We start from the raw sequence: 24,001 nt of genomic DNA on the forward strand, positions 1-24,001 counted from the left end.
ATGAAAGCTGAGTCACAGGCAACGCTGCTCATAGCACATTTCTGGAGCAACATGTGTAGGAGAGACTCCCCACTCAGACCCACTTTTAGTATCTGCCTGTTGACACTCAGATGCTTCTTGGAAGCTGGTGGCACTTCCTCCATCCTACCACCAAGGGCCCAGCCCCACCCGCGTAAGGCAGTCACCCTGGCGGCCACGTCACACAGGGCCCCCTGGGAGACAGGAAGGAGGACACAGCACAGGGTACGTCCACACTGCCCCCCTCACCGGCTTCCTCACCAGACTGCTCAGAGACCACCTTGCCCAGGTCCTGCTGGCACCACCGTGGCCCAGCCCTACCCCTCGACCCTGGCCCAGAGGGAGCTCCCGCTGGTCTCCGCTCACTCTGCCCTACACGGCTGCTTCCCTCGTCTCACCCTTGACGGGCGTCCTTCATCTGAGATGTTTGAGTCGAACTGTTTCCTGCCGGGACCCTGGTACCCGGGGGTGGAAGGCAGTTCTGCCTCGGCCGTTCTGCATGGTAATGACGCCTTCTCGGACCAGCACGGCAACTCTCTGAGCAAGAGCCCTGCGGGGCACCTGGCGCCCCTCGGCTTGGAACAGCGCCGTCTGCTGAGTGCGCGATGCTGAGCCCCGGCCCTGCACACACAGGCAGTCCCGCGAGCTGGCCAAGGGCACCGTGGGGCCCAGGACACCCCAGTGCTCAGCCAGTTACCGGAGGCCGATCAGAAAGGTCCAGCCAGAGGTATGTATGGTGGCCACAGTGCACACGAGCAGGCTTTGGTTGCAAAAAGAAAGAAATGCATCACCCTGTGCCACTCCTCATCTTCACCTTCATCTCCCCACACGACAAGGCCTCTCCTCTAACGCAAACACATCTGCAGAAAAGGCCTTTGGCTCGCACACGACTGTCAGCATTTCACGTTTTGCCCTCCCCAAGGTGCTGGCGTTTCCGAAGGCCCAGGGAACCTCAGGCACAACTAGCCTGTGAGCGAGAGGCCAGAATGCTTGCATGCCAACCCTGCCCTGACCGATCTGCAGCTGTGAGACTAGAACTAGGTTTCTTCATCTGAAAAACGAGGATAGGAGTAAAACCAATCCCACAAGATCATCGTGAGGACATGATTTCAAAAGAAAAAGTCTCAGTGCCAGCCCTCGTCACAAATTAATGCTCAGAGCTTGGCCATCATTAGGTGGACTGTCCTGCCATGTGGATGGGAGGTCTTAGGCTCAGGAGGGTGCCTCTCAGACACTGCATGCCACCTAGGAAGGCAGACCCCAGCCACGCCTTGTGCCACCAGACAGGGCGCGTCTGGCCCTGCTCATCCCTTCTGGGGAGTTTCTTTCAGGGCGGCCGGGGCAGAAGTTCCCGCATGAGTGGGCTGCCTCCTCCGGGACTTCCCCAAGGTATTCCAGAGAACCAGGGTCCTCTGGGGCCTCAGCCAGGCCCACATGGCTGTGACTCCCAGGCCTTTCTGGTCGCCAGTCTAGGGGCTCGGGTTTCTCATCTGCTGAAGTGCCACCTCCATCCCCAACCGGCTCCTCACTCCGGGGAGGACCTGGAGGATGATGGGAAGAGGTGTCCTCTGTGCTGTGGGACAGTGATTATCAAGTCTGAAACAACTTCAGCCCACCCCTGCCGCCCCTCTCAGACGCGCCCGAATCTGCAAACAGCCACTGCAAATAGCCAGGAAATGGTTCCTGCCTTCTCACACCTTGTTGCCTCTCCCTGTCACCGCATCAGTGCAGCGTCACACACAACCAAGGAGAATGCCAGCAGCTGGCCCCTGGCACAGGGCAGGCCTCTCCAGACGCTGGTTCTGAGGAAGCCCCGTGCCTCCTGGGCTGTCTCCGTGAAAGGCGCAGCCTTTATAAAGCAGAAGGTGACATTTCTCTGGTGCACGTGGGGGCCTTATGATTTCTCTTCTCCAAGCAGTGTCCCCATCAGTGCCTCGGGGAAACCCAGGGCCGCCAGCAAGCAGCGAACCTGCTCACCAGCAAAGTATGGGTCCTGTTTGTGCCACTCTGGCTGCTTCTGGGGGTGGGCGCCTGAGGCTGAGGGCAGGGCCCTCCCATGCGAAGAGAGGGGCGGAACTTTCCCTCTGGCATGCTCCGTTCACGCGCATTGAGCCACTAACGTGTGTGGCCGACTGAGCCGCTGCAAGCTGGTGCATTCCTTGGGCCAAGCTGGGAATGCGGCGAGTGCCGGGACCGGCACTTCTCAGGACCATCTCCCAGCGACGTTGTTCCTTGAGGGAATGAATTGTCAACCCAAAGAGAATGCAGCCCGCCCCAGCCCCACCATCTAGCTTTCGGAATCAGGCCTTTGCACACAGGACATCCACAGGGACGAGCCCATCCAAAACATTTCTTCTACTGAAGTCTAGAAGACTTTGAGTCTAAAGCAATAGCCCTTTCCACACGCAATTAGAATATTGAACTGCCTGTACTTTCAGGCACCTGCTAAAATAGCTCCCTCCTGACACCTAACTCTAATAACTGAACTAGAAGCTTCAGTTAACTGTGAACTACTAACTCTTCAAGATCAACCGTTTGCTTAGAGATCTGGAGCAAAATAAACCCAAACTTGCAGATGTTCAAACACACGGTGGCAAATCTTTCCCCTGATGGAAAGAGGCACAGAGGGAGCGCTTGCAACCTGCAGGCAGATGGCACAGCGGCTGGGCAGGCCCGGGCTGCAAAACAGAACACTAACACTGCAGGGCTCAAAGCGCTGCCAGGTGGAAGGACAGCCGCTCACCTGAGAAGGGAATGGAGCCTCCAGGGACAAGTCAGAGGCAGTTGGTTTTTTTTTTTTTTTTGGTTTTTTTTTTCTATTTCTCCCTTTCTCTGGGCAATAAAAAGGAAAGAGAAGAGGAACTGCCCGCTGCAGTCTTGGTGATTTCTTGTTAAGTACATATATAAATACAAGCATGTTGAAAGCACATTCTTAATAAAATTATTAATAACTCAGGATGGGAGGAGCCATCTGCTGTGGGATCCCAGGGGCGTGATTCTTGGTGTGTTCCCTATTTTTATGGCTAGAGGCTGGTGTGCAGAGTGGCGTTTTGTGACCAGCTCTGGCTGTGCAGCATGGGCTTGGATGTTTCCTTGGGCACTGCCAGGTAGGTAGCTGCCTTCTGAGCCCCCGGGCATCTGGGTACCTGAGCTCAGCACGCTCCCAGATGTCATGCATGTGACTCCCCTGGGGGCTAAGGAGTTCCTTGAAATAAAACTAAAAACCAATAAAACACATGCTGGGCACGCACGTGCACACACACTGCCCAATCACCACAACTACAGTTGTCTCGTGCACAAGTCACACAAGGCAGCCCCAGAAGCTGGAAGGAGGGTTCCCTGCTGAGACAAAACTAAAAAGAGTCACTAGCAGGAACCCAGGGAATGGCGTAAACGGCACTGAGGAGACCTGAAAACGCCCAAGTGTAAGGAAGCTGCTCTGAAAAACACAACTTAAGTCAAAGAATCACTTGGCCAGACAGTCTGTAAAATGGGTGATCTGTCCAGGACCCAGCAAAGGTGGCTTCAGGGAGCAAGCAGTGCTGCCCAGATGGGGCTGGGTGGGGACAGAGCCTGGGGACGCCGTGGGCCACATGAGCCCTGTCTGCGTGTCAACAGTGCTGTGGCCAGGGGACGTGGCAGGTCAGGACACAGCCCCGGTCCTTAGCTCCACGTCCCGACCATCCATGCTCCCTGCACAGTGCCCAGGTCGACTAAGTCGACCTCCCCCAAATCTTGATAATGACAGGAAGAGAGCTAGCATGGTCAAGGGATAAAATTAGTCTTTGGTAAGCCAATATTTTATCCTTCACAGTAAGTAGGAAATAGGAAATTTGAATTCTATTAATATGTTAATTTTCATGAGTCTGGTGCCTGGGAGTGTGTCCTGGGTACAGGGACAAACTCGAGCACTGAATTCGCAGCGCTGGGTTACACGCAGGCGCGTGGCCCTCGGAGGCCCCAGGTCTGAGGCCCAGCCAGCCCCTCCTGTGGCATCTCCCTTAAGTCCAACGTGGCCACCGCAGAGGCCCACACACCGTTCAGGGGGGGAAGAAGCCGACACAAGAGCTGCTGCGTCGGGAGAAGACCCCAGTGGGCAAGCAGGCTGCTGGGCCTCACTCTTCCACATCTGATCTGTCACAGCGAAGCCCTGCTTGTCCCTCCCCAGCCTCCAGTCCACTCGCCTTTTCTCACCTGGATGGTCGCAGCAGCTGCCTAAGTGGCCCCAGCGTGCAGCCCTGTCCTGCACGGCCCGGGGAAGGCTGCCACCCACATCCATCACGCCTCCTACGGCCAGTGCGTGTCGCAGCCCCCAGGTGTCTGCACAGCTGCGCGCTTACAAGGCTCCGGCTCTGGCGTCAGATCTCCCGGAACCTGGCAGGGGCCTCTCCTCTCTGAGCCTGCTTAGCTCCACGGGCTGGCGTGAGGCACAGGTCCTTGGCAAACCACAGCCGGCTGCGACTAGGAGCTAGCTGGCCGGCCAGGCACTGCGGTGTCTGCAGCCTTGCCAGCACAACCCCCGTCGCCGCCAGGCTCCGTGGCACTCACTGGGTTGCGTCCTGTGGAATGGCTCACACTTCCCCAGCTCCGAGGTCCCCGTGCCTGCGGGCTTCCCCACGCCGGCCATGCCTGGACTCGCCTTCACCCCACTGGGCCCAGCTCATTCTACTAATGTGACTCACACTGCAGGTCTCACTTGGGGATCACTTTTTACTTTTTCTAAGACACCTTTGTAAATGCTCCTGCCCTCAAGACTGGGTATCTCTCCACCTCCCCAGTCCATGGCACGAGGGGCAGGTGTAACAGTCTTTACCACACTACTCTGTAAGTGACAAGTTTCCTAACTGCCAACTCTACCAGGCCACAGTCTGAAAACCAGGCGTGCATCTGAGCCCCGGCGGGGACCCGCAGCACCTGCTGTGATGCAGACAGATTCGTCACGTGAACGGATGAGCCAATGAATGAAAGAGAAGCAAGTGCAGGTGACCCAGGTCGGTCCCCTCTGTTTGTGGCTGTGCTTCTGGGGTCCGGGCTAGAACAGATCTGTGTTCAAAGAAAACCGCAGAAAAATCAGCCTCAGGAAACTGCTCTGAGCCACCACCGGCCTCAACTTACGCACCAAGGTCTCCAGTTCCAGTGTGGCCCACGAGCACCCGGTCTGGCCACAGATGGAAAAGGGACCTCTGGCTTCTGCCACCTAGGCGTGGTCAACACCATCTCAGAATGGCCCTGAACTTTCAGGTGAGGTCAGGAATTGGCTGTCACTCCCTGGTGGCACAAAACAAACTCCCCAGACAGACTGGGGGGGCAGGCAAGTGGGGGTTCGTGGTCCACAGGCTGCCCCTCAGCAGGTGCGCTCTGCACACCCTGGGCTCGGAGCACAGGACTGACTCCACCGGCTCCCCCAGCACAGCCGGCAGTGTCCTCTCTCTCTCTCTCACTGATTTGGGATCGAAAGGTCCGGCAGGCCCAGGTGCCAGCAGCGCTAACATTTTCAGTTTAAAGTGTATTTCTTGGTCTCTCTGAGCTGAGTGAATTAAATAATGGCTTCTCCACAGGTTGATGAAGCTGAGGGTGGGGGTCTGGGGTCTGCGGAGGACCCTGCGATGAAGTCGTAGTGAGAAACGACGGCCAGCCTCGAGGATGGGTAAGGCTGGCGCTGTTGCTGGAAGACCGGTTTTCCTGCTGACGCCACGGCCTCATGCCCGGTGCGCCCCGGGAGGTCCTCCTGAGACCGCTGGGGCCTGGCCTCTGCCCCAGAGTGGCCCCCATCCTCACAGGTGGTTCTGGGAGACACGCCGGGGTGCCTTGGTGTGGCACCCGGAAACTCTCAGAGGCACCTCGGCAGGGTTACCTGTGCCACACCAGGCGTGCGTGTGGACTCAGGGTAAGTATTTTCATGCCCAAGGTGTTCTTGTTGCCTGAAACTGACCAGGGTGTCCCCCGACACCCATCGGGACTGCTGCCTGCACAGGGGGCCCTCTTCACCCCTCCCCAAGCCCGGGCCAGGGGCTCCCGGGCATCAGAGCCTACAATGTGTGCAGCTTACAGTCAGAGGCCTCACCTGTTGGCTCCTGAGTTCACCTGCCTTTCATTCAAGCCAAACTTATCCTTAGAGTAAAAAGTTAAATTTCCTTCCTCTCCCACTAGATTTGGACAAGAAAAATTTAGAAAACTGACTTAAATTGCTCTTCGAGTTAGTCTGTGTTCCTTCAAATGCAGAGCTAGATGAGAATCGGAATAACCGTGTTCGATAACGGGCAGCCAACGTTCGTGGCTCGCCTGGGCCGCGTACTTGGGTTGACACAACTCCAGGGGCGCCGAACATCAGCTCCCACTCTGTGCAGGCAAAATGTGACTCTGAATCTCTTTCACCTCACATTAATGATCAATTTTTCTTTCATAAAGACACGAGCTCAGTTTCCCAGCACCTGCCGGAGGAAAGCAATGGCCTCTGCACCCCGGCCCTGCAGTGCCTCGTGGCAGAAAGGCCTGCGACCGTCACCCCAGCGGAGCAAGGATGCATTTGCACGGGACATTCGACTTGGCTAAGTTGCCTTTTATTAACAAGAATGTGTAGCTTTTGGTAAATTCCACCAGGAAGAACACAAACCATGACTAAAACACACACCAAGAGACACCTCCAAGCTGGGGAATTTAAGAGCACGCGGGCAGAGTTCACGCAGCACGATCGCTGGGTGCCAGGCTCCTGCTGGGCAGCTGTTCCCGAGACGCGATCGGGGTCACTAAACAGTAACCAAGACAGCACAACGAGGCTGTTGCGATCGTCTGTCAGGCATCAAAGTAAGGTAAAGAAATTGCCACAGCAGTGGAGTTAAGGTAAAAGTATTTCTTCTTGCTAAAGACTGTCCTTGGTTCTCAACATATTATAACATGATTACACATGTATTTTGTTTAAAATGAAAAACAAACATGTTTACAAATCATTTCTGGATACTTAAAAATAAACTCTAGGTTGCTTTTCTTTTTGGCAGCACCGGCCTAAACTCTGTGGCTTTGCAACATTTCAGAAACTTCAGGTACAGGACAGTCTTCTGAGGAAGGCCCAGCTCTTCAGAATTCCTGGCGCAGCTGTGAAGAAAGAACATCACTGGCAGCAAATGTTAAAACACTTGAAGACCTACAAGGATGCATTTGGGGGTTTGTAAAAGTGCACATATTTAAGCATTCAAGCTAATATCCTAAATATTTTTTTCCCTTAATATATTTACATTTCTTTTTGGCTTAGGGAAAAATGTACTTTATAGGCAAATTATTTGAGCTGCTGACGGATGGTTGTACAGCCACGTCCCCCTTTCTCGGCACACGTCTGGGGCCCGTGCGTGTGTGCAGGGCCAGGCAACTCCGTTCTTCCGTCCCCAGGGAGCTCACTGTGACATGCTCTCTACATGCACAGGGACACTGCTCTTCTTATTCGGGGCTTCTTTGGGGTGCAATTCGGAGAAAATGGGTTGCCACATCTTTTTAGGGAGAGGTTGAGTGTATTTTTTCATGCGTGCGGCTCTGCGTGCTTAAGAAATTTGAGCTGGTGTAAGGGACGGGTCCCAGGGCTGTGCACGGCATCCAGGACGCGCGGCCCCAGCCGCACGCTGCAGGCGCTCTCCCAGCCCACAGGTGCGACTCTCCCCCAGGAAAGCACTACTGGAGCCCACACTGGAAACTTTTAGGTAGCTCAATTACATGAATGCCTTTCCCTTTGGCTTCAAAAGCAATCATGAACAAACATTTTCAACTATGAGGCAGAGTTGACCACAGTAACAAAAAACACCATTCCAGAAAACATTTAATGAGGTAGCTGAGATTAAATATCAAACCCACAGCACATACCAAGAAGCTTAATAAATGCTCAGGCATTTTTAAATGCAAACTGCTACAGTGCCTAAGAAATGCCCTTTCTTCCCAGTTCCTGCAGGTGCATGCGAACCTCCGGAAGGGCCCCTGAGAAGGCAGGACAGCAGGAGGCCGGGAGGGAGTGGAGCTGGCAGGGAGAGGAGGGCCCTCTGGTGCACGCCAGCTTTGGTGGAGGTGCCCCTGCTACCACGAGCCAGATGCAGCCAGTCCCAAAGGACAGACACCAAGGAGAACTCAGGGCACGATGGGCTGAACAGGTGTCTTGACCCGCAGCCACAGGGGACCCGCGGCCTGGCGCAGCCACACTGGATCGAGGCAACGCTCAGCGCAGCCCCCATGACACACACAGTGTCTAGGGCCCCGGACCCACCCTCGCTCTGTAGGAGCGTAATCCCTGCTGCCCCTGCCGCATCACCCCGGGTCCTGGGAGGGGCCTTGCCGGTCCCCTGAGTTCTCCTCACTGTCTGCTCACGGGCACAGGCTGCTCTTTGCTGAGCAGCTTTTCAGAGTCCAAATGCCAATGCCTTCCACGTGGAGTCTTGGACAGAGGGAAAGGTGGCTATCAATCCTGGTAGCACGAGTTCTGTGACCTCCGGCAACGTGAAGACTTCACAGAGGCACGCGCACATTCACACCGTCTACCGCAGTGCACACACCATCACACAGACACACATGCAACACTCATGCTCTCACACGGCAGTGCGCGGCAGCCCGGCAGCCCAGGCGCAGCAAGCAGAGGCGAGGCGGGCAGGGCAGGGCTGGCAGGAGCAGAGGTGGGCTGGGCTGGGCAGGGGCACCTGGGAAGGAGCCCGGTGTGCTCCACCGGCCCTGGCCACCCCCTTCCTGTCCTCAGTGGAGGCGGCAGTCAGACACCGCTGCACTGCGCTGCCCACTGCACTGCGCTGCCCTGGGGCAGAACGCACCGAAGACAAGCAGCGGGAAGGAGGCACCGGCTCCGGCGTCAGGTCTCCGTCGTATAGTGACTGTAGGCCAGAGGGGGCAGGACCGGAAAGCTGCTCCACCGCCGCGCGCCAGGCTGGGACTCCGCGCGCCCTTGCTCCTTATATTTACCCAGAATGTTTCTGGCTTCTTCTGTATCCCGCAGAGGGCTCTCTCCATACTCTTCCTTCAGCCACTGCCGGTACTGGGGGGGTGGAACAGACCCCGAATGTCACACACACAGACACTCCTGCAGCCGCGTAGACTCTGACCTACTAATTCATGGCAGAGGTCTTGCCACACAGAAACAGGGAAATAAACTGGCATTGGGCAATCGTAGCTCTGTGGTCAGCCTGCCAATGTCAAGCAAGAGAAACAACTGCTCCTTCAGGGCTGTGGCCTGAGGACATGAGAATAAGCCAAACCAAGAACATGGTCCTTCACCCAGCGGGAGGGAAACAGAAGCTGATAGGGGTACCAGGCACAAGGAAAATGACAAAGGGTAAGATCCTGTGGCTGCAGCTGGTTCACAAGGATCCGTGACAACTGCTGAGGGGATGCGGGTGGGCACCCTTGGACCCGATGTACTCTGGGGCCTCTTCCACTCCAACGCCCACGATTTTGGGTGTGTATGGAAAGACCAAGGGCACAGATGCCAGGGCAGCTGCCTGCACTTCAGAAGTCCTCTAAGGACCGCTTACCTGGTGAACTTCATGCTTCTCAAACTCCTCAAGCTGCCTCTGGAAGCCCAGGTTAGGGTTGGCACAGGCTCTCCCCGCACGCACCGTGTGCAGGGCGTCCTCCCAGCCAAAGTCGGTGACTGTCATGATGTACGCGATCACCAGCGTCACGCTCCTGGAGACGCCGGCCAGGCTGCAGGGCCAGGAGAAACACGTGTGCAAGGGCAGTTTTGGATCCACAGGCCCTTCTCCCCATCCACGTGGAGCAGGGGATTCTAGAGAGCTCGTTTTAGGAAGTCTCCCCGCTGGGCACAGCAAGCACGCCACCAGGAAGTCACTCGAAGCTTCCAGCTTCCCGCGACTTCCCCCGCGACTTCCCGGCACTAGCATCTCAGGCCTTCTCTGGCTGTTTTGGCCTCAGTTATTGATCTTCTACAGGATATGGCTCCTGATGCTTAGCTTGATGAGTCTCCATTGCTCCTGAACCCTTCCTCAGATATTTCCCATTTTCTCAGACAGATAAACTGACATACACCAAGAGAAATCGGGGCTTCTAAGATCTATGCAACAAATCCATTTATAACCTGTATTAGTTTAGAATGCTTCATGTTTTTTAAAAGTCTGGTTTTCTTAACTATATGAGGGCTAGACCTATAATTTTTAAAGCCCGTGGAATACAGAAGCCCCTATCAAATTGTACTTTTGTGCTTTTTTGACATAAACAAGCAGAATACCAGGCAGGCGCAGTCCGCGTGTCTGCAGCGCCCAGGCCAGGCGCTCTGCAGGCCGTGAGGGGAGTCACCTCCCGCGGGCTGAAGAAGGTACCAAGTTTAAATGCATATGCAAATTAAGGCTGTCACAGAAAGGCTGTGCTTTGTCACACTTAGAGTGTTCTAGCAACAGTTTAAGACGGGGAAGTTCAGCATCTCTCACTTTTGGAAAAGCCTATATTCATTCAGATATACACAACTGTATGAGTTGTGAATTCCTAGGATACCAGGTCTACCCACATTTAAATATAAATGTTAATAACATAAAATCACCACTCTCAAGTAACGGTTCTTCATGAGGGCTTCATATCAGAAATACTGAGGGAGCTTTTAAAAGATAAACCCCGTGGGGCTGCAGCGCTGGACATTCAAGTTCACCAGGGCAGGAGCTTTAGAACTTCCCTTTAATTGGCTCCAATTAACCCCCTAAAGTGCTTTAAAGTCAAATGTAAATAAACATTAAAATCCTACTATTTGTATTTCTTACACTCCCTACTCTTTAAAAAAAGTGAAGTCAGAAATCCCACTATTTCGAGAACTGTATAACCGCAGAACACCATTCTCAAAGCAAGCGACCTGCCCACCTAGTGTCCCCATCATGGGTTACTGGCCCTCAGAACACACGACGGTTTTCATAAGTGCCTTTTCTGGACCTCGTGCCTTGGGTCCCCTCTGGCCCGGCAGGGCTGCCACCAACCTTAGCAGCCATACGCCCCGAGAGGTGTCACTTCACATTGCCAAAAAGCTTACACTGCAGAGCAACTGCTTTGAGGACGTCAAACGTCAAAAGATTGTGACGCTTTAATTAACATCACACCTCATTCAAGACAGAGCGGAGACATGTCCAGTCTGCACTTTAATAAACAGCAGAGCCTGACAAATTAGCCATGCTATTAGTATGATTAATTAGTGGTAATAAAAATGATGGCCAATATTTGCTGAGAATTTACTATGTGCCAGGTACACTGCCAAGAGTGTTATATCTAAAGCCTCATCCTTGGGTTAAGTGTGTCATAGTAGCTTTCTTTTCACAGTGTGTGTGTGCATGTATACATATAAATATACATCCACACAAAGTACAGCAGAATGCAGGTGGACAGCTGTCAATGAACTGTTTAATTCTGAGTCTATTTATTAAGACATCTTTCAAAAGCAAAGTTGTAAGCCAAACACACATGAAAGCCCCAGCCTGTGAATGGGGGGGGAGAAATGGTCATTTTGTTGCTGTGTGATACATTGTTAAACACTCACAGCTGCAATCAAAACTCTCCTGAAAGAAATGGTGTTTTGAAAAAGCCACTGAGGTTTTAGGGATAAGCCTGCAGAATCTGCACCTTCTGCAGGAGGCTGTGCTCAACCTTGACAGTCCCTACAGAAATCCCAGCAGTGGGTGAAATGAAGCAAACAGTTAATGTTTCTCTTAACAAAAGTGAGCAATGACTAACAAACAGCAGGGGAGAGGTGAGGTGTGTGTTTGAGATCCAGGACTTAGAGAAAACTATTAGGAGATGAAATAATTAATCAAAGCACAGGAACACACCTGATGAGAAATCAAGCTGACCAGAACATGCTAAAGTATCACTGAGCAGGAGACACACGTACCAGTGTACGAGACAGCCCTCACCGCGGAGTCGGCACTCGTGGATGAATTTAATGCTTTCTTTGAAATGTCTTGTCCTAGGGGAAGAAAAAAAGAGAGAAGTGACATCTTTCTACTCCCTGTATGATGAAAAGAAAAACCCAGTTGAGGTTTCTTGAAAGGTCTCAGAGTTCTACACCTTCAAACCTGGTCACACCGTCTGCGGCCAGAGCTGCCTCAGCCTCAGAATCCGTCACTAACAACACTGAGGTCTGGGGAAGGCTGTCCACCGTCTGGAAATTTTGGAATTTCTCTGCAAGGAATCCCTAAAACACACAGTTCCCACAGGCTGGAGCTGGGGAGGGCTCCGCTCAATCCGAGTGTCTCAGCGCTCACCAGCACACGGTCCTCAGCCCAGCTGTGGACGGGCCGGCAGCAGGGACCTGGGGGGAAAGGTGCCTGTGTCGTGGTAAAAGCTGCTTTACTTCTGACAAGCTGGAACACCTAAAAGCACTCTCCCAGATTGGTCTCCCTGGACTTCGGGACAGTCCTGTCTGCACGTCATTGTCATCAGAGAAAATGGGAACTCTGGCTCCAGTCCCTCCTTGCCACTGACTGGCCGTGGCCTCAGGCAAGTCACTTATCTTCTCACTTACAAAGTGGGGCTGGGACCTCCCAGGGTGAACGAGGTAACAGATGCCAACATGCTCTGCAAACTCTGAAGTCCTAAATGATGATGAATGCCGCAATCCTTCCTTCTTCTCACCCTCGCTTTCTGGTTTTTGGACCACGCCTTTCTCTGGTTATTCGCTCGGCCATAACCGTTCCGGGAGAGCCACGTGCATGGCCTTGTGCTGCGGCCCCGACATACAAGACCGGACAGGACTCAAGCCCACTCTGACAAGTCCTCACGTGCACCGCACATCGCTTGGACTGTGTTCTGAACTGGCCTGTGGGTGAGGTACAGGTTCTTCCGGGGACAGACAGGGCATGTGCTTCTCTGGTATCTTCTACCTGGAATGGCTTATAAAGTAGCAAAACACCAAAAGTCGCCCATGGACTAAATTCACTTCCCTGTAAACATTGATTATTGACTCATCAGGAACTCTGATTAGCTGTGAGACATTCACAGATGAGTGTGATGTAGTTCCTGATGGCAGAATTCCGGGGCAAGTAGATTGAATACGAATGGGAAATTCAGGCATGGCACAACGAACCCACTCGAGTATTGACTGCAGAAGAAACTCAACAGTCAAACTGTGTGTGCTCAGCGAGATCAGGAAGGTAGGGGGCGGGAAAGACTGTAAATGTGCACGCGTGCACACGAAAATGTGTATACCTGTGCTCTGCCACGCACCACAAGGCCAACCAACCCAAGGGCTCCAGACTCCCACCCAAAGTTCCTAACCGGCACAACACTGCAAGATCTGCTTCTGTTAACTCCCAGGGACAAATGCCCCTAGATGTAAACTTACTTTTTTTTTTTTTTTGGACAATTCACTGTACACATTTTATTTACAGTTTTGTACACTGTCTTAAAATGAATGGGACCGCTTTTCTACTTGAGCCATTTTTAACCAAAGCAAAATAACCTAAGTAATACAAAGTGTTAAAATACAGCATAAAGATACAAAAACAGACATACTAATTCTAGTTAGGAATGTAATTATGATGTTACATTTTTTTATAATCCACAATTATGTTTAGGAAATCACACAAACATAGATCACTGATTTGAATGAAATGCATAAATTTGTAGCAAAGCTTGGTAGTTACAAAAAAGAAAAAAATTACCAAAGAATGCACAAAATTAATGTTTATTCCACCTTTGTGTCATATTCCTGGATCCTTCACCAATGTTACATGAGGAAAAAAACAAAAGCAAAACAAATGAAAAACTGAAATCAGAATCACTAATGTTATCAAGTAGGGAAACAAATAAATTAAAATCTAGCAGCCATCAGCAAGAGTACAGCAAAGACACTGCTGTAAAGAGTTGCAGAGAACTGCAACTCTCCTCCCAAACACTGGCTTGGTATACAGCAGCCAAGAAAGTATTCTCGCTGTAATCCTGAAATCCGAAGTGTCAGAGCTGACAAGAGACCTCAGAACAGAAGCCCAGGGTGGCTGGGCAGTGCAGCTGGGTGCACTGAATGGGGGGTGCTGAGGGCACGTGCCGGGCAGGAGCCTGGGCCCTGGCAAGGTGCTGGGCAGCCCAGCGGCGGGCTGCAGGCTGAGGGCAGGCTCGGTGCTGGGGAGCTCTGCCCCCAGGTGGAACCAGCTACCTGGAGTTGGCAGCAGAGTCTCCTGGTCTGAAGTATTAGAACAATGGCAAGACACGGGCAGCTGCACTGATTCTGTTTGGGGCAGCAAAGTGCCTGACCCTTGGAATCACCTGTTTTCCTCTGGCCAAGGCGTGGTAAAAGGAAGCCTATGGGTAGGGACTTCTGGAAGAGCTTCCCCTTCCTCAAGACAGGGAAGCCGGGGGCTGGGAGTGAGGCCCTGCTCAGAGCCACACTAGCCGCTGGCAAATGTCTCCATCCCTTCGACTGTCAGATGCTGTATTCTGCTGCTTATGACCAACGTACCCTACCTGATATCAGCAACTAATTCAACAATTTTTAAGACCCTGAGCCAACCCATCTGTCCCAGAAGTGGCACCAGGCTGCCAGTCTGCAACCTGCCTCATGGTTCGTACAGGGCAGCCTGCCCTCCTTGCGGGGCATGGTGCATGGCACAAGGGCCAGGGGTGTGAGCGGCTGGGCCGCAGACTGCAGGAACATGACAGGCCACCTGGAACCCAGGCTCCTCCCGACTGTGGGCTGGTGCTCCGGCTAGGACAGCTGGGCAGCTGGCTGTAGGGCGCACTGGACAGCACCCTCCATAGTCCACCAGGCCATCCTTACTGTGGCCCCCAAAGGTGCCCGAGAGTCTGTCCCCTGCTGCAGCGCACGCTCTTGTCTGCTCTTTGTGGTCAAGGAGAGTTGCTGCAGCAGCCAGAAAAGCAAAAGCAAATCTAGAAATGAACGATAACCACCCGAGTAGATGAATAACACAGGGCACCTCAGAACACTGCACAGACCACACAGCGAAACAGAGGTTAGCAGGACTCAGTGTCTTGGGGACATGATTAGTTTTACTGCGCTCACCAAACTCTTGCAAAAATGACAACTGGATTCCTTTACTGAAACCTTGGAGTGGGAACCACTTGTCACATCTGGCTTTTACAGCTGCATGGCCCATGCCACGTGCATGGTGGACCAGGCATCTCACATACTATGGGGTTGAACCTGGGTTCAAGAATCAGCCCTGCCCATCTCAAAATAAGGGTGGGCATGTGCTCAGCCTGGCAATGTCCAGGCCCACCTGAGCCCAGCGTGGGCGTGGGCAGGAGCCGAGGAAGCTGTGGGGAGGTGTCCCGCCCGCCCCGCCGGCTCTGTCCTCCTGCAGCTCTGTCTGCAGCAAGAGTCAAGCCCAGAGCAGCCCACGGGACTCGGCTCCTGGCCACCACTGTGCTGCAGAGTCCCTGGGCAGGCTCCGTGACGGCCACCTGAGGCTCCGGCCCAGAAGTGTGAGTGACGACAGGGAGGTGACGGTTCAGAGCCCCACGGCGAAGCTTAACTCACGTCCACGGTCAGGCAGGCAGCGAGCCAGGCAGACGTTCCTAGAAGTGCCTTTTCCAAGAAAAGCCAGCAGGCAGCCAAGCACACTATGGGACTCTGATGAGGGGTTATTTCCAGGGAAGCTGATGACATAAGCCTGAGCTCTGGTCATTAAACTCCCTCCCCCACAGTGGGAAAACCCACGGCCCTGGTCCTTCTGTTGCTCAACTCCAACCTGAGGCAGAAGCACAGATCTGAAGCGCCATCCTACCGCACGCTGTCTCCATGGACTCGAGTTCCCCGTTGCGGCTCCTCATCGTGTGGGCAGCTGACCTGCACTTCCACACGCAGACATGCTACCCCGTCCAGAAGGAAGCGCAGACGGCACTCGTGTCACAAACCCGCCAAATACAGCTCAGGACGATCGCGCCCATCCAGCCAGGGCCCTGGGGGGACACCTGAGATGCGTCCTCCCAGTGGACTCAGCAAGCAGCCCAGCACTGCCAGCTGTCCCCTCTCTCCTCATCGATCAGGGCCTCCGTAGTCTGCCCTCTCTGCGTCGGAGGCCAAGAAGCAGAGACCCTCAGAGCGTCCAAGAAAGGATGGCAGACGGCCCTTGTAAACCACGGCGCATGATGCTTGCTTTGGAAACAATCATTTTTCACTCCAAGAGTGTAAGATTTGGGGGCTGTGATCCCCATGGTGGGATCTGAGACAGTGCTGTCCTGTTCGAAAGGACTGTGCTTGCTGGAGTGGGAGCCAAGAGATGTGGCTGGGCACCCTGCATGGCAGCTGGTCCCACCCCACACCCAGCAGGCCCAGACGAGGCGGTGTGGACAGCAAAGGCCAAGGCAGGCAGGAAGCTCTTCTCTCCCCCCCGCCCGCCCCCCGGCATGAGTGTGTGTGTGTGAATGAACGTACGGGAGAAAAAACCCAGGAAAGGCAAGCATCCTTGTATATATATTTTTTTGCTTAGAAAAAAGGTTTATGGTTTTTTTTTTTAAAAAAAAAAAAAAAAGCACACAGGGAGAGAGTATTGTACTGGACTCAGGCTCTGGAAGGGGCCTTGGATCAGAGAGTGGCTTCCTCCTGGGGCGGAACTGGTCCTGCTGCAGCCGCCTTCCAGCGGGAGCTTGGCCGGTGCAGCCCTGCCCCACCCAGAAGCGCAGGAGGAGTCTTCCTCACCGTGCAGACATGGGTGGGGCTGCCCGGCCTCCGCAGGGCCTCAAACACAGAACTCACTCACGCTTGTGTCAGCCATTCCCAACTCCCCAGTTTTATGCACTGTCAATGTCAAAATGAAATTGGGGGATACGCACGCCACACTTTTCCTTTTGCCAGATAAGGTCATTTAAAAAGCAAACTAAAAGACAAAGACAAAAAACTGCTTTCTACCCTTTACTACAACATCATTTCACAAAAGAATAGTTCCACACTAAAAAAGTGAGGCCATGGTCTGAAAGATAGTTTTCTAAGTTGAGAAAGTGAAGGCTATGAAAAACTGCGTACCCACTTCCTGGACAGCTCTCATCCTCTCCTTGCCTGGAGGACCTGGCTGTGGGCTGGCCAAGTCCCCAGGAACCGACTGGAAGCAGGACCGCAGTGGTCCAAGGGCCCAGCTGGCTGACCCTGCAAAGCTGCTCTTTACTAATGAAGAAAGAAAAATGTAAATGAGAGAAAAAGAGAGCTGGGAGTACAAAAGATATCAGCCAAACTAAAGAACACAGAGGAGGAGGAAGAGGAGGAGGGGGAGGAGGACAAGAAGAAGAAGAAAAGATAATTATTTGCTTCATGATTTCTAACTACAAAATGCCAACTTAATAAATAATATGAGTACATACAAGCTAATATATACTTCCAACCATTCGTTCTCATTAATACTCCTTAATTGAGTAGACAGAATACATAGCCTTATTTTCAGAAATGCTTAGTGCTCATGTAAAACACTTTCACTTATATCCTCTCCCCTAATACTGCAGAAATCCTGTGAGACGGGCACTTTACAGATGAGAGAGGCTAAAATGACTTGCCTAAGAAAAGTCCCCAGAGGAGGCAAACGCAAACAAAACATTTCTAAACCCTTAATTCACTAGCCCACCCCAGTCCGCCACTTGGGGAACATGCAGTGTGTGCATTCGATACAAACTCTAGGATGCCTCTAATTATGACAAAATCATGCAAAACACACCACACCGGGGCTGTGGGGTTATTACAACTCTGAGAACTTGAACTTTTACATTTCCTGACTCGGCAAGGCTAGGTGGCTGGGGGAACCAGCTGAAATTCTAACGTGTTACTGTTATCTCAAACCAGGTTTCTGCATTTTAAGTTCCTGGAAGATCAGAGGGGGAGATTTAAGAGGATTAAGGCCAAGACAGAAAATTGACCTTTCTGGGCAGTTTGTAGCAACTGAATGTCAACTGACAACAGTCAGTTTCAAAGGTCACAAACCTCTTACCGAGCATAATTCAGAATTCCTGGTGGTGCTGAGATTTGCAGGGAAAGATTTAAGATACAAAGTGTTAAATTATATTCCAAGTTGAAACTCATTTTAAAAATCTGTACCTAAGTTTTAAACAACAAGCAATACAGTTTTCTAGAATTTATTTTGTCACTGAATAGAGAAACTCTTAAGGTATCAGGAATTAAATGTGGTTAAAGAGCTACTATTTCTAATTGTTTGGGTTACCCAGAGCACATTTTCCAAGTGATGAACATGATTTCTCTTGTTTTTGTTAACCAGAGTATTGAAAATATTTGTCTCCAATTTGGCTGATGCTACAGAAAGCAAAAGTTCATTGTCAGCACCTAATATTTGGTGAGTAACAAATACAGGCTGCCCCAAGAGAGGTGGGTGTTCTGCCTGCCGATTTTAGGTGAATCATTTATACCATAAAAGCATGCTCACCGTGGAACATTTGCGACAGATAAAGAGAAACCTAAGCTATTTCACAGTCTGTCTCTTAAGAAAGCACGTGCACTTAAAGTTCCAAAGTCAATTCCATGATCTTCATGCAACTTTAGTACAAGAAATATTTACAGATTCATGGACATTTGTGTGCCAGAAACCTTATTTATGCACAAGCCTTGTTGTTACTAATAGATGAAAAATAAAAATTTCCCCAAGGAATCACACAGTGCCTATGAGCATGACTCCCAACAGTAAAGTGCCCGCCTTTTCCACCTTTGGATGAGCTTTGGTCTTGACTTCCTTTTCCAGCTGAAACAGAAGTCTTAACTGTTGTCGGACTTCACTGGAAACAGCAGCAAGAGCACATGCTACGCACATCAGCCCCAAATACAGTGCCGCCACAACTGCCTGAGCTTATTTGGCCTGGGTCCCCACCCCACATTGTCATCCAGAGACAAGGAAAAGGTTAAAAAGGCAAACCACAAACTCAACAGGACCTCTTTACATATTTGGGACAGGAGAGAACTAGTTATAATTTTTGAGCTAGTCCTCCAGCCCCAGGGCTGAACTGGCTTTCACAGAGATTTGAATTGACCCAAGAGATGCTGGAACTCAGAAAAGAAGCTGTCCTGTGTCTGTGTCCCTTGTCCTTCCAAGCAAGCATCTCTCTCAAGTAACTAAAGTAGGTTCCTGGCACCAAAACTTGTTATTTCAAATCCCTTTTCTGTAACTCTCAAGATACATTAATATACTTTGAGTAGAGTAAAAATAGACTCATTTCTGAAAGTGCCTAGAGTTCACAGAGAACACCTTCACATGCATGATCTTGCCTCCAAAAATCCCAAAGACAGGCATTTTTTTTTTGGATGAGAGAACTGAGGCATAGATGGCTTAAAATGATTTGCCCAAGGATGGAACTTGTTTTAAATTTGAGATTTTCTAACACCCAGGCCTACTGTTTACTTGTCTGTAGCACAGGATCGTCCAGGTGATTATCATGGACGTCCCAGCAAAGCTGAGGAGTCCTGGGGGCAGCTCCCGGCCGGGTGGCCATCTGCCCTGACAGCAGATGCCCAGAATGGGTCACGATTTGATTTTTCTAAAGAAGATTCAAATCACCAATCAGATATTGACAAGTTCAACAGCATGTTAGAATCCTGGTTTGAGATAAGAGCAAAGCAACCATTCTAAAAATAGCCACCAAAACACGGGTAGAAGATTGCTGCGGTCTTCAAAGAAAGGCAGTGGCTCACTTCCTTCCGCACACAGCATGCCCTTCCAACCACTTCTGTTTCTTGACACGATGAGTAACCAAGGAAGTTCTCTAATGCTGCTTCTCCTTCCAGGCCTAGGGTACTACTTTGTTTTCCTAGTAAAATCCCTCCTCCACCATTGCAATCTTCAGGGTTCACCTTTCTGTGAAATAGCAAGAGTCTGTGTGGAAACACGGCCCCTGGGGAGCGCCCCGACTTCTCACCAGCACCCCCCACCCCCTTGCCCCCACACCCCCGCCTTTCCTGATCTGCCACCTCACCCTCACCCACATCAATCCACCTGACTCTAGCCCTGCTTTTTCTCAAGCAGGTAGACCTCACAAAATTATTGCACAACCCGTGATTCCTTTGCTCTGCAGCGGTGAAAACTCAAGGTCGGCCGATGGCCCCGTGTCAGATGCCGTTGAGAGGGGCCAGACGCTTCCGGTGCTGAACACCAGGGAGTGCAGTCTGTGCTCCTGATGCGGGATTGCTACGCACTCGCCCTCGGGGCCGGAGGATGAATCCCAGACAAGCCTGCAGACTCCCCAGTTCACAAAGGCCATCGTAGCTCACAGCTGCCCTGACGAAATGCAGTGACGTGCCACTCTAGGAGGGCGGCTGTACCTCCCACCTCCAGCACACAGCACAGGCCGGCGGGAGTCAGAGGACAGGCCTGGCGGGACGCCCCGGCCTTTCAGCCTGCCAGGTCAAATCCGTGATACAGGAAAACTATAATCTACTCCATGTCATGGTATTTCTGGTCCCTTCTGGACAGCAGGAGTGAGTGTGACGCCATAACTGCCCTGAGTGTCCGGAGCCCAGTCCCGTCCATCTCCCCGGACCGCGGAGACCCAGAAAGGGGAGCCATCGTGAATCTCTCTGCATCAGTGCGAACAGAGCTAAATGACATCAAAGTTGTGTTCAGCTGTGAAGAAGCAGAGGACTGGACTTTCCTAAACCAGAAAGACCTATTCCCTCGGCTCGACGGGCTTCAGAAGCATGCTGTCCCCGACGCAGCCACTAGCCTCCGTGGCTGTCGGGCACCCGAAACGCAGCTGCTGGGAACTGAGGTGTACCGTGAGTGTAAAAAAGCAAACCAGATTTCTGAAATTCCGTATGGAGAAGAAAAGGATGTAAAATACCTCAATTTCTTTTATATTGAGTACGTACGGAAATGATAATGTTTTAGATACACTGGATTAAGCAAAATATATAAATAGAATTAATGTTGCCTGTTTCTTTTTGCTTTTTAAAATGCGGCACCTAGAAAATTTAAAATTACTTGTATTTGTGGCTCACACTCTATTTCTATCAGACAGCTCTGCTTTAGACAAAACCCAACAGCTTCCTTAAGGATTTGTTTCTAGAGAAAAGATGAGCATGCTAAAGGTCTGGTTTAAGTTATCCTTTCTAAAAATCAGACCCTCCTCGTGGGCCAGGCACGCTGCACAATGCAACAAGGTGCTCCAGCAGCAGCTCGGCCCCAGTGTGGCCAGCACTGGCCTCCGCAGGCGCGCGTCCTCCTCCCTGGGCTGACACCAGTCCTGAACTCCTTCGACTCTGCTTCTTTGACTGCAATCCCTCCTCCACCACTGCAATCTTCAGGGTTCACCTTTCTGTGGAATAGCAAGAGTCTGTGTGGAAACACGGCCCCTGGGGAGCGCACGGCGGCCCCGACTTCTCCCCTCCCCGTGCTCTTTCCTGATTTACCGCCTCTCCCTCCCCACATCGACCCGGTGATCGACCCGGTGAACGACCCGGTGAATGCTGCCGTGTATTCATTTTTATTATCTCCAAATCACACACACGCACACACACACCCACAAAAACAACTTACAGGTTTTGAGATGGTGAATCCGCTGCCGGAATGCACAAGTATTTAACTCCCTGCGGAATAAGACAAATAAATAAAATTAAGAAGATGATACTCAGTGGAGAAAAGTACTTAAAGGAACTATTTACTAAGGTCAAAAAATAAAAAATAAAAAGGAGAAGTTTTTCACGCATCTTTTGTTGCCAAGGAACAGGGGGAAAACTCTTAAATTAAGGTTCCTGGTTATTTTCCGTCACCATACATACAAATATTCATGCTTTAGTTTGCAAATAGTCTGTAGGTTTAGAAAAAATTCAAAGGATGTATCAAAAAAGTGAAATAGTTGTGTACTTTTCAGTAAGTGTCAACAAGTTTCAAAACTATCATCTCAGATGCTTGCTTATGTACTTCAAATTTATTATATATTTCATTTAGGACCCAGAATGTTCAAATAGGAAGCGCTGTTAGTGTAAAAATCTTAACATAATGTCTGAAAACTATAACGTCATGTTATAGCTTTCTATGTCAATTTTAGTATCATGACAGCTACAATTTCACCGATGCGCCGATAGGTGCTTTATGCCCTGGAAAAGATTTGCTTTATTTTGCTTGCTTTTCAGAACAGTAAAACATTTTTTCTTAAAACAATGGCCCAATTTGAAAACAATAATCTCATACAGTCCTCTATAAAATGCTAAAAATCCATGCTAAATTTGAGTTTTATCAAAATCCTGGTTGCTTCTTTTTCAGAGGGATTGAAAACATAGTTCAAATGGTCTTGAATATTAAGTAAAAATACAAAATATAAAAATCTGATATTCTCTTTGCAAGAGAATATGACTTTATAAAGAATTAGATGAACCATTTTTAAAACTTCTTCACTTAATTGCCTAATCTCACAGAATCCCACCACCATGTCATGGATAATTAGGGAGGAGGGGCACATCAGAAACTAGAAAAATAAAGGACCTAGAAGAATGAAAGGACAGATAAGTAGAAGACGCAGTCCCTCAGAAGATAAAGTTACAAAACAACATGTCTCTAGAATTATTCAAAAATTTTTTTTGTGCTTTTTTTATTAAGCTTTCACTGTTAACTCCTGTCATCAAGAATTTCTGTGCTGTATTTGCTAATACAGTCCCGTAAGGAACATCTAAATCTGTGGCTGCCCCAAATCCTTCCACACCTTCTCCACATTTTGATAGTTCCTCACACCGTGAATTTCACTTTGCCAGTGCAAAAGCCACGGAGTCCCGCAGCCCCCCTTGCTGTGCGGGGGCAGGTCAGGGGAGACACAGGTGGGCAGCGCTGGGCCTGCCGGACCAGCTGGGGCGTGTGGTGTTATGTGGATCATTCCCGGAACTTCAGCCTGAAGCCTGTTTCCCATCTCCTCTGAGGAAACCGTAAGTGTTCAACAAACTCTTAATAAACCCCCTGCTGCTGAGACTGGCCCCCAGTGGGCACTGACGTCTGCAGCTGAGACCTGAGTGGTACAGTTCCCCTTTCCCTGCTCCCACGATTACGAGAGGTCAGAAAGAAACCATCCCCCCCCCCCCGCCCCCGCGTAGTTTGTATGCATTTTGTTTCTAGCTTTGAGTTAATCGTTACATCTTCCAATTAAAGGCTCCTGTGGATCCTGAGGGCGAGTGTGACCGCTGCTGGTGTCCACATGGGAACACGGGGGTCGGACCACCAGGCTCTGGCCCGAGGGTTAGCTTTAAGCATCCTCTGGCGGAACAGCAGAGAGCGGATTCTCCCTCAGTTGGCTTTCACGCCCCCTCATTTGGCTTTCACGCCGTCATCCCAGCCTCCTCTGTCTCTGTCCTCATTTCTCCTGGACCCCGGGGGCTGTGCTCTGCGGGGAATGCTGAGCAGTTGTCTGAAATCCCAGAGCACTTCCAAGCACAGAGAGGTCTCACAGCCGTCATATAAAGGGCAAGAAACCTGAAGGAGATGCTATTATTAAAAAAAAAAAAAAAAAAAAAAAAAGGCATTTCACTCCTGCCCTCCATGCAGGCCACCAAGCTTGCTGGCGTGGACACCTGCACTGACACGCCCTACAGCTGCCATGACATGACTCAGGCTCTTCTCTGCACTGGCTCTTGAGCGAGAGCTGGCAGCAGACCAGGCCAGAAGGTTGTGAAGTCCCTTCCTCCACCTCCTTTCAGACTGGCGATTCCAGAGGGACCAGAAGGATTCTCAAGTTCCCACCTTCCCTTCTCCTGCCACCTTCAGTCTCAGCTGCACTTAAATCAAGCAAGGATACTGAAGTGGATGCCCTCTGAGACAGGATGAAATGCCTGCCTGTTACAAACATTGACTGACAGCCACTTTATTCTAGAGGAATCTAAAATCACCCCAGTCCATACAGTGGGAGGAAAGAAAAAACGAACAGGAAGAGCATGGACAGAGGGCAGGTTAAATAGCTCTTTGCTTCTTAAGAGCATTCGCCGTGAAGATCAACGGCAGCGTGGCTGGAAGCACCGTGCTTCCTTCAGGCAGTCCCTGGACCAGGTCACATTCCCCTTTGTGGTGCCTGATGCACGAGAGGAAAAGAGGTC

At 51.1% G+C, this 24,001-nt stretch overlaps 1 protein-coding gene across 4 annotated transcripts in view; it reads right to left on the reverse strand.

The window, feature by feature from the left end:
* Positions 1 to 6,572: 6,572 nt before the first annotated feature.
* Positions 6,573 to 24,001, reverse strand: part of DUSP22 (dual specificity phosphatase 22) — a 58,273-nt gene continuing 40,844 nt past the window's right edge. For 3 of the 4 annotated variants that reach the window (XM_069493757.1, XM_069493760.1, XM_069493758.1), the window contains 5 exons: positions 21,465 to 21,514; positions 11,882 to 11,956; positions 9,531 to 9,702; positions 8,814 to 9,034; positions 7,045 to 7,110 (listed from right to left, as the gene is read on the reverse strand). In XM_069493757.1, the coding sequence (XP_069349858.1) occupies positions 8,852 to 9,034; positions 9,531 to 9,702; positions 11,882 to 11,956; positions 21,465 to 21,514 (480 nt within the window). In that variant the 3' untranslated portion in view covers positions 7,045 to 7,110; positions 8,814 to 8,851. Of the gene's footprint in view, positions 7,111 to 8,813; positions 9,035 to 9,530; positions 9,703 to 11,881; positions 11,957 to 21,464; positions 21,515 to 24,001 lie in introns of all 4 variants that reach the window. The other variant, XM_069493759.1, reaches the window with a different exon arrangement.

Source organism: Eulemur rufifrons, chromosome 18 (assembly GCF_041146395.1).
Source record: "Eulemur rufifrons isolate Redbay chromosome 18, OSU_ERuf_1, whole genome shotgun sequence".
In the NCBI taxonomy this organism is placed as follows: domain Eukaryota; kingdom Metazoa; phylum Chordata; class Mammalia; order Primates; family Lemuridae; genus Eulemur; species Eulemur rufifrons.